Source organism: Anarrhichthys ocellatus, unplaced genomic scaffold, assembly GCF_004355925.1.
Source record: "Anarrhichthys ocellatus isolate YVR2014 unplaced genomic scaffold, GSC_Weel_1.0 scaffold8, whole genome shotgun sequence".
Classification (NCBI taxonomy): Eukaryota; Metazoa; Chordata; class Actinopteri; order Perciformes; family Anarhichadidae; genus Anarrhichthys; species Anarrhichthys ocellatus.
In genome coordinates this window covers 1,191,574-1,202,029 of record NW_022280038.1, presented here as the reverse complement: position 1 = coordinate 1,202,029, position 10,456 = coordinate 1,191,574, and the positions used below count along the sequence as shown (strand labels likewise).

The 10,456-nt window shown below is 46.0% G+C and overlaps 1 protein-coding gene across 2 annotated transcripts in view; it reads right to left on the bottom strand.

The window, feature by feature from the left end:
- Positions 1-80: 80 nt before the first annotated feature.
- Positions 81-10,456, bottom strand: part of cskl (c-src tyrosine kinase-like) — a 39,935-nt gene continuing 29,559 nt past the window's right edge. For both annotated transcript variants that reach the window (XM_031848336.1, XM_031848335.1), the window contains 10 exons: positions 9,732-9,844; positions 6,101-6,320; positions 3,408-3,501; positions 2,901-2,966; positions 2,691-2,790; positions 2,503-2,593; positions 2,107-2,180; positions 1,290-1,485; positions 719-805; positions 81-346 (listed from right to left, as the gene is read on the bottom strand). In XM_031848336.1, coding sequence (XP_031704196.1) covers positions 164-346; positions 719-805; positions 1,290-1,485; positions 2,107-2,180; positions 2,503-2,593; positions 2,691-2,790; positions 2,901-2,966; positions 3,408-3,501; positions 6,101-6,320; positions 9,732-9,844 — 1,224 coding nt within the window. In that variant the 3' untranslated portion in view covers positions 81-163. The remainder of the gene's footprint in view (positions 347-718; positions 806-1,289; positions 1,486-2,106; positions 2,181-2,502; positions 2,594-2,690; positions 2,791-2,900; positions 2,967-3,407; positions 3,502-6,100; positions 6,321-9,731; positions 9,845-10,456) is intronic.

Genomic DNA, 10,456 nt, shown 5'->3' with positions numbered 1-10,456 from the left:
GGGGGGGGGGGGGGGGGGCACAGTATGGCAGTCCCACAAGTCAGAGGGCTGGGCAGGCAGGAGGAAGATGCTGTGGTCCCTCTTCTTCTTCTTCTTCTTTTCCTCCTCCTCCTCCTCCTCCTCCCACCACTGTGTCTCACCCTCCCCCCCCTGTGTCTCCTCTTCACAGGTAGAGCTCCTTGGCTCTGATATGCTGCAGCTTGTCCCTCAGCATGCGGAAGGAGGGCCGCACGACAGAGTCCAGGGTCCAGCACTGCTTCATCAAGTCGTACACCACGGGCGGGCAGCCGTCCGGGGCGTCCATCTTGTATCCCTTCTCCACCCGGGGCACCACCTCTTTCAGCGGCTGAGAGACGGGAAGGGGGAGTGAGAGAGTTAAACATGTTGACTGATATTCCGCTGCGCCGTGGTATCCCAACCAAAAGGTTAACGAAAAAAACAGACTAAATATTTAGATGCTACAAAGCAAAAATATTTAAATTCCTAATAAAGCACACATCGTGTCTCATTTGCTCCAGTAGGTCTGATGGCACAAATATTTTTAAGGTCACTTCACTAATCCTGTTCACAAATAACACACACAAGTAAAACACACACAAATAAAACAAACACACACACACACACACACACACCAGCAATGAAGCCTGCCATCTGCTGGTTTATAGCTGTATGCCTCGGACCTCGGCGAGCCACACAAATGTGGTGTTCAGGTACTTACAATTCTAGGGTAAGGCACGCGCCCGAAAGAGTAGATCTCCCAAAGCAGGATTCCGTAACTCCAAACGTCTGATTTGGTGGAAAACCTCTGTCAGACAAAAAAAAAAAAAGAAAAGAAAAGGGGGGGAGCGTTCATTTACACATCAGACAAATGCATTCAGGTATTTTCTGCTTCCTCGAGCCATAAATGCTCTTGCCTCGTTTGTTTTGGTGCTATTTCAAGAGTTCAAGTGAGGAAACATGAATAGCGTGACAATAAACACAGATGTAACAACTCAGTGAGTTGGAATTCCACATCAGCGTAGGCTGCAAAGAGCATGTGCACATGCAGATTTGAAAGATTAAGGGAAGAAAATGAAGGAAGTTAAACTACTACTGCTATCAAACAAAGTGCCAGGAGCAACATTTTTAGCACTTTGAATGTTAAAGTTAGCAGTGTCAACTTTGGCACCACATTAAAAGACTTAAGAATCATCCTACTTTAACTCTTTCTAATGCTGGTACTAGATGAAAACAAATGCAGGGAAAGTCACAGCGCATTAGCTCCGGTCCGCCCCCTCGTCCCCTCTCACCTTCTCTCTTATTGCCTCAGGGGAGGTCCACTTGACGGGCAGCTTGCCCGTGTCCTGTATGGAGGACGCCTCCTTGGTGAGGCCGAAGTCGCTGACCTTGGCGATGTTGTCGTCGGACACCAGCACGTTGCGGGCCGCCAGGTCTCTGTGGACGAAGTTGCTGGCTTCCAGGTACTCCATGGCTTCGCACACGTCACTGGGCGACACAGCGAGACAGGAGACATGACGGCTGAGACGATGGCAAACCCACAGGTGTGCGTCCCCTCCCTTAATCTATGTGGACATTTCTGTGGCCTCGCCAGACACATCAAATGACAAATGCAGCTCAAATATAATTAGAATCAGAAAATACTGCAGAATGATTTTCCTCCTTTGCTTGCTTCGTGTTCACGCAGTGAAAGTCTAATCCCCTGCACGCGTCTGACAAGGACTCAGTCAAGGGACACGTGGCTCACACTGAAAATGAATCATCAAGTACTTCCTTGTGGATGCATGGTTTTGCGCCTGTGTTGCAGTCATTTTGAGTTGTGCCGGGTTACAGCGTCGGCTAAATGACTGTTAAATAAAAAGAAAGAAAGAAAGACTTTGAGACACTTGACTCGCAGATAAAGCGCCCACTTATCAAGGCGAACACCCTGCGCGATGGTTGCTTGGGTAAACAAAGGCTTCTTTTATGTTCGGCAGTTTGTGAGCGTGACAACGTTCTCTTGAAGCTCCATTCAGATCCCGACAGCTAAAGAGCAGCAGTTGCTGATTAGAGTGCTGATTAAACGTTTATCTGTTGTACAAATGTAATGAGAACCTGAAGAGGACTCACAGCGAGAACTTGAGTAAGCAGTCTCCGCCGAGCACGGTCCGTCCTCGGGAGCGCAGGTAGTCCACTAGGCTGCCCTGTGACACAGAGGAGAGGAGGACGTTTTCAGTATGGGGGGGATGATTTGTTCTTATTAATAGTTTATTTAAGTGATTAATAAGAACAGCTTAAAATTTGCTCATCTCTATTCTAGGTTTGGGTGCCAAACTACTTCTTGTCAGGGAGCAGTTGCCAGCAGGAACTCCGGGACGTCACTGCACCCAGCCAAGAAACGGCCCCGTACATAATCCCCCGGAAAACGGCTTCCGCTTCTTTTAGAGGTTAAACCAACCACATACAGTTTTCCCAATACTGTTTCCACACACGTATTAAAACATGAAAAAAACTTGTGCGACAAACCTTGGCCATGTACTCCGTGACGATGTAGAGACTGCCCCTCTCCTCGACTATTACACCTAGCAACTGCACCAGGTTGTTGTGCCTCAGTTGCCTGAGAGCAGAAGCAGAAAACATGTGATGGGAACAATAAATAAAAAAACCTGTGATAGAAAACACTTTTTTACGTATTTATTATCAAGGGATCTTACGTCATGACGGAGGCCTCGGCGATGAAAGCCTGCGCCGTTGCGTCGTTTTTGATGCACTTGACCGCCACCTTGTTCCCTCTGTAGTCTCCTACCATCACATCTGACGAGGACACAGTCGGGGAACACGTTTTAGTACTATATGAGAGGCGACCGTGGCCTCTTGTTACTACGGCTCACATGTATGAAATGAGATGATGCAGAAATCCTCACCTCCAAACTCCCCTTTGCCAATAGTCTGCAGGAGTTTCAGCTCCTTTCTGTTCAAGGCCCAGCCGCCTGCCAAGAGAGGACAGATAACACTTAGCAGGCTTCACAGGCGACGACAGTCACGCTACAAGTCTAATAGCATTACTGTAAAAAAACAATGTATATATTCATGAATACACCTTCTAGTCAGAGTACTTCTACTCTCTCAATGACGCATCTGTTATTTGGGGAGGAGATATGTTGATTTATCCGAACGGTTAGCGTTAAAGAGTTAGCGGGTCAGAAGGGTACATGGCGAGGAACGAAAGAAAGCCAGAGGAAGACTCGGGTTGACCTTGGGAACTCATCCCCAGACACACCAGGATTAATCACCCCTCTGTTGATTAATGCTATCAGGACCCACTGTCTGCACGCTGAACGCTCGGGAGGTTATCGTGACAGTACGGAAACACAACAATGCCAGTGTCCTGTGGGGGGGGGGGGTGTTTAATGAGCTCAGTGTGTCCTTACTCCTGGAGAACTCGTCTTGTGCTGCCACCGTTCCCTCCATCAACTTGGGTTTGATCAGCCGGGTGCAAAGGCCATCGGCGTCTTTGGTGTAGTGCTGGGGACAGACAGGAGGCAATTACATGCATTGTTCTTTTTCAATACGGGAGGATAAAAGTCAGTGTGTAAAGGTTGGAGATTACGATACAAATCCTGGTTGTCATTTTCATAAAGGGTTTCATCGTTTGACTTTTTATAAACCTGATGTCTGCAGATTACACTGCGATAGTTCGCTCTCACTCGGCCGTCTTAGACCTATTGAATGGAGGGCTGATGTTGAAAGATTAAATCTGAGAGGTGGATCCGTGTACAAGCTTTTGAGGATTCAGGCAAGAGTTGATGTGCGGAAGCTTAGTCGACGTCATGTGTACGGGGATATCAGTTAGCCTTTACCAAAGAGAGACAGAAAACTATTAGCAACGCACATCAACGGTGAAGAGGATGGCTGTGCTGAGGAAACTCCCGCCACAAAAGATGGAAGGAAATAGAAGGAGATGAGTAGAGGTAATGCTTTTTGGAGCACTGTGCTCCTCAAATCAGCTCCAAGGGCGTAATGAAAGTAGTTAAGTTCTCCACCACATTGTTCAGCACTGAGACTCACATGTGTGGCCACATATGTCGAATAACAACACACATATACTCAATTACACAAATGTAGATTCAACACTTTTAGACAACTCAGAATGTTGCATAATAAGCACCGCTTGTTTCCATAAAATCATTTAATGCGTGAAAATGTGTTTTAGTACACAATTGTGCTCGATAAATCGAGATCCTCCCATATGTAGTTAAAGCAGAAGGGTGTAATCACAGAGCAAAAATACTAAATGAGGATTGTAGTTGGGAAAAACTTTCCCCCCGTGCTGTCACACCCTTTTAAAATAACATATATATATCTATAGATATATATCTATAGATATCTATAGATATATATCTATAGATATATAGATATCTATAGATATATAGATATCTATAGATATATAGATATCTATAGATATATAGATATCTATATATCTCTATCTCTATCTCTATCTATCTATCTATCTATCTATCTATCTATCTCTATCTCTATATCTATCTATATCTATCTATATATATCTATATATCTATATCTATATAGATATATAGATGTATGCGTCGCCTGCTTCGACGGGCCAATGAGAGCGAGCCGGATAAACACACAAGAATGCGAGGCATCCTCTCACAGCCTGTTATGGAGAGAAAGGAGAAGGCACAGGGGAATGCAGACGGTGGAGAGGATAAAGATGTAGTGAGATTGAGAGAGAGAGAAACTGAGGGCGGGCGAGGCGGGGGAAGAGGTTGAGGTGGATAACAAAGAGAGGAGGAGAGGAAGCAATATGCCAGGTATCCAGGAGGGAGGTGGAGGAAGGTAGAAGCAAACCTGGAGGGTGTGAACGTGAGAGAGCGAGAGCGAGAGAGATAAGATTGTGGGCGGCTGACATGTAGAATGCAGCGGGGATGTAGATGGTCTCGGTGCCAGCTGGCACATTCCTGTCGTCCACTTCCAAACGGCCCCCGAGGCAAAGGGATGAGGTCCAATTAAAAGTGCGATAGCCGTCAATCCAGCTCCTCTCTTAATCTGAGAGGATGAAAGCCCCCCCCCCCTTGCCATCAATGTCTCCCATCTCGTCTTCCCCTCTCCACACTCATTCCTCTGAACCGCTCGCAGATAACAGGCAGCGAGTGAGAGGATCAGACGGCTTTTTGAAGAATGTGAACAAGTACTTGAGTCTGATTTTAAGAGGGAACTCCATGGGGACACTCAGTGTGTGTTTGTGTGTGTGTGTGTGTGTGTGGTTCTTGTGTTTACAGAGTTATGTAATCATACCGCTGCATGATTGATCGCAGTGTAACTCAATTTAATTTGACTAATTGTTTAACACTGGCACGCCATTTCAAGCTGGATTCCAAATCTCAATCGTAACATGATGAATGTAAACAGACCTGGATTGCTTCAATAGACTCATTGATGATGAGTGGGGACTTTTTGGGGACAAGTCTACAGGTTAAGATCGCCGACTGTTTTTGCACACAGATTGAAAACAAGAGCTGACAAAAATCCAATACAGCCTCCTGGGGCTTTAACTAATGAATGACTCTGCAGATTGTTTTCTTGATTAGTCATTTGGTTTATAGAATGTCAATAAATGATGAAGAATGCCCGTCGCTATTTCGTCCAACCGACATTTTTTGCTTTAAAAAAACAAATAAATAATCAGAATAGTTGCAGATGTTTTCTCTGACGACCAACTCTCCAGTCTTCCTGAGGAAACTGTGATGAGGCATAATGTTTGTGGAATCTCGTTTTCTGCCGCTGCAGAACGAGTTGCCGGTAGCCTGAAAATGTTCGCGCCACATCTCGATGGCTTTTTAGGAGAGAGGAAGTATCTTCAGGGGCAACATGAAACAAGAGTGGTCAAAGGTTTCCTTTTCTTGACAACAACTTCCTTTACCCGCGGATTGGCTGAAACTCTCTGCGACTTTCAGTTCTCCTGATGATTAAGCTTGAAGACAAACCGAGCAACTGGCACCGATAACGGGTGGCCAAATACACTTTTTTCATCTGCCAGACTGAGCGCCAAGCGTAACATGGGTACCAAGAGCGTCATGTGAGGAGAAGATGGGAGTCGCCTCACCTCAACCAGCTGCATGAGGTTCTCGAAGTACTCCTCCTCGTCGATGGTGAGCTTGCCGTTGTGGTAGATGATGCGGTAGTGCTCCACCTTGCCGTCGCAGCTGACGCACAGGGTGTAATCGCCGGGGTAGTTGGTGCTCTCCCTCACCAGGAACAAGCCCGTCTCCGGAGGGTAGAGGAGCCGCTCGGCCTGCTCCCGGGTTATCTTCCCGTGGAACCAGCTGCGAGGAGGGAAAGGTGGGCAAAAAGTTAATGACAAGACGGGGAGAAAATGATGGAGAGATAGTGTGAAAAGAAGGAGAGCATATAATGAAGAGGGAGAAACAAGGAGATGGTGAGTCAGACATCAAAATGACAAACGTGGACAAAGAATGTGAGTGAAGAAAAGGGAACAGTTTGAGATTCAAAAACTGGCATAGACTGTTTGCATGCCCACACACACACACAGTGCACACGTTTATATAACAATCGTGGACTATTAAAGAAACAAGTGTGATCCATGCGCCGCTACAACTGAAATCCTCATCTGCTCTGTCAGCGCTGCTATCAGCCTCCACGCATTGCGGCCTGCAGCCCTTCTCTGAAATGAGAAATAAAAACCGAGCGCCTGTCACGGTGACGGGAAGCCGGTTGGCGCCACTTCCGGTCCGTTCGGCTCGAGCAGAGCAAAGGGGGGAGAAAGTACCTGGACCCAAACAACAGGAAGCTCGGTGTTCTCACACTCACAAGGAGCCTGAGGCAGAGTCGGAAACTGACACGCACGCACTGCAATAACAGGAAAATGCAAAAAAGAAAAAGAGTGCTCAGACGAGCTGGTGGACCGGACAGAGCCAAGTCACCAGTTCCTGGTGGAGATCAGGGAGACCAAGAGATGGACTGACTAAGGAGTTCGATTTGTTTTTAACTCGGGCTTCTGCAGAGATGGAAAATAAAAAGCTGTTCTCTGAGAACAAATAAAGCTCTTGCTTTGCTGGCTGTGTAACCATGCTTCACCCTCACCATATGGCCTGGTGGATTCAAATATATGCTACTTATAGATGGATCAGACAGCTGCGTTACAGTGAGTGCCTTCACATGCTGGCTGAATCCTGGATTGAGGAATCCTGGCTGTCAGCCTTACCGTGGTTTGGGTCATATTGGCAATATGGTTGTGTACATGGAACACAGAGAAACCTGTTTTTTTTCATTTTTTTTTTTCATATACACATATAATTATACACACACACACACACACACACACACACACACACAAACATGATCCTAACAGTATGCTGATTTTACAGTAGTCTGTGTGGTGTCGTGATTCCTTAACATGGCAGGCTCTTGTTTCTGACTGGGTTTCTGTATTTAACAGCAAATTAATTGTACCCTTTGATCTACAAAATGTCCAAGTGTAATGTATGTTAGATTTCCCAATGAAATACAAAATCTGAGCACTCATTGTAAGAATTTAGATATCGTTCATCTGTGGTCCTGAGCTCGCTCTCACACACACACACACACACACACACACCGATGTATGTCACTCCTCGTGTGACAAGGTTGTGTTAGAGGCAAGCGGTAGTAGCCTACAGGGTCTCTCTGTGTCCATCTTGGATGGTGAAGTAGAGGTAATCAACGGCTCCAATTGATTCAGCCTTGTTTTCCCGCGGCTGCCTCAGTCACTCCCTACTCCTCTTCTTCACACTCGTCCTCCTCACGCAGCGGAGGCCCTTGTGGTAAAGCAGCTTAGTGCGGGTTGAGTTGATTAGATCAGCGAGTGCGGCTTCTCTGATGGACAGCGGGCTCCGTTAACTCCGCTAATCCGAGACCCTTCGCGCCAAGCGTGGCCTGTGGCCCCCACACACACACACACACACACACACACACACACACAGGCTGCTCTGTCCACGGCAATTAACTGCGGTAGTCGTACATTACATCACACTGAAATAAAGATATAAAACATGTGGTAAACAACAGGGAAGGAGGGCTGAACACCCCGGCATTCTTTAGTGGGAGGTGCACGTTATGTGTGGCAGATGTCTGGCACACGGGGGCAGCAGAGAGAACAAGCTGTTGGGACATCGCGAGGGAAGAGAGGACGGTATCCACTGCCGAGTATCAATCGGTCAGGGCTCGAATGGGGACAGGAGGGACCACAGCTGAAACCTTATGTAACCCAGAAGAGGAGGAGAGGTCTTCTGCGAGACATCTGTTGGAGATTCATAACTAAAGCCAACGAGTCCCCGTGGGTTACGGACGATGGCTCCAGATAATGACTTCTGATGACTTGAGTGTTTTAAAAAAAACACTTCTCAAGAACAGCTGTAAGGACATGAGGTCATCAAGCAGAACCATGCAAACAGTTTCATGTAATAAGTGAGAAAAAAAGAGGCAAAAGTGGACTACTTGTCAGACTGCAGGAATCATAACATGATCAATCAAAGTGACCAATCTCTGAACTTAAATCTAATCAGAGCAGCAAAGTAGGCGCCAGCACTGGAGTTTAGTAGCTCATGCTGCTGTTGTTGTGTTTGCAAAGCCCTCCCGGTTGCACGAGGCTAACTTAAAGATAGCTCCTCAGACCACATATGCAGCGACGTGCCAGAGCTGGTGACCCCCGTGACCATGCTGAAAATTGGTGCAGATGGGCGGAGTCAGTGGCGGAAAAGGGAGAGAGGTTAAAGCTCTCAGCGGCAGTTGAAGAAGTGAGACAAAGAGGGTCAAAAGTCTATTTAAATGTTTCCTGCCAACAGGATGTTACAGTGGCATACCACCGCTGAACAACGGACGGGTCGGCTGAGTCACACAAGGCAGCGCCTAATATTGTAAAGCTAATATTATTATTATTATTATTATTATTATAATAATGGAGATTATATTCTCTATAAACTGAAAAAAACATGTTTAAGGGGAAACAATACATGTGAACGGGGGAAAATATATCAGTGTGAAACTTCACCAGTTTCACATTAAGACCAAAGCCCAAAATCTCAAGTTGAACTACTGGGCACAAATACTTTAGCGGCTATGAGATGTTGTCATCTGAAAGCCATGTGATGATACCCCTGCAGCCCGTATGCTCTCGGCCTTCCCGTCTCTCCTCATTTGCATATGCCTGTCGTGTTTTTCCTCTTTTTTTAAATAGCTGCCGTTTCAAAGAGCCTGATTCACATGTAGTGCACAGCTGGTCCTGGCCTCTGTGGCAGCCAAACGCAGACAAGAGAGAAGACACGCAGCACAAGCCGAAAGACTGCAAAAGATGGAATTTCCATCTTTTGATGCTTTAACTCACTTTTTGAAATCAACACGACATTTTCCCGCGCTGCAGGGAACTGAAGTCTTATGTCTTACGACAACTTGTTCACACACTTAAAAAAGGAAAGAGGGCATAATGTGGCAAAGATGTAGAAGAAACAGAACCAAAGCTCAAATTGTTATTTTGATTACCGCTGCAAATCGACATATTATGTACTTAAAAGTGGCATCATGGATTACCATTTTCAACGAACAAATTATGCGATAGAAATCGCCAAAGGAATTCAAAACAATGTTTGAGTGAGTATGTTTCCAAACAAAAACATGAGACATTGAAGACACACGGACACGGTTAGTTTGGGTTTCCTCCTCCATTACCCCGTGGTACTTACGGCATAAGACTGAGCTTCCCTCCTGACTTGACTCCTTCCCTTTTCTGGACATAGTTAGCCGGGATGGTGCCCTCTCTGCCCACTGTGTTCCTCGCTCTGTACCAGTTGGGATCCTGCAACAGCCAAACGAGCAACAACACAGCCTTAGTACTGGTGATAATAACTGAGGTAAGCAGGAGGTCCTCCCGTGGGTGAGGAGCATTAAAGTCCCTCATGTCCCTCTCTAAACACAGCAGAAGTGAAGCAGTGGGGTTACACAGCTGCAGTACTCTACACATACTGGAGAATGGATACTTAAATCCACTTATTGGCATAAGTTGTTGCAGAAATTATGTTCACTGGGATCTCGGGTTGATATATTAATGCTATTAGGATATGTGCACTAACTATAAACTATTAGTATTGGTTCATACTTTAACGTGAAACAAAAAACAAAAAAATTAGAAGAGCAATCTTAACGTTACGACAGGAGTCATTAATATAAAGACACTGTAGCCTAAATAAGACATTACGCATTGATCATAATTCATTAAGTGTTTTTATTGAAACAAATCAGTTATATGAAACTGCTGCGTTGGCCGTTTCAAGCTAGAAGCAGCAGCTGTCCTGTTACCCAGCGGTCAACAGTACAAGCTGCTTTCTGAGACATGAAGAACGGAAGAGACAACTTTAGCTGTGCTGGTATCGGGGGGGGGTGGGGGTTGGATACGGGTCAGGGCAGGGGG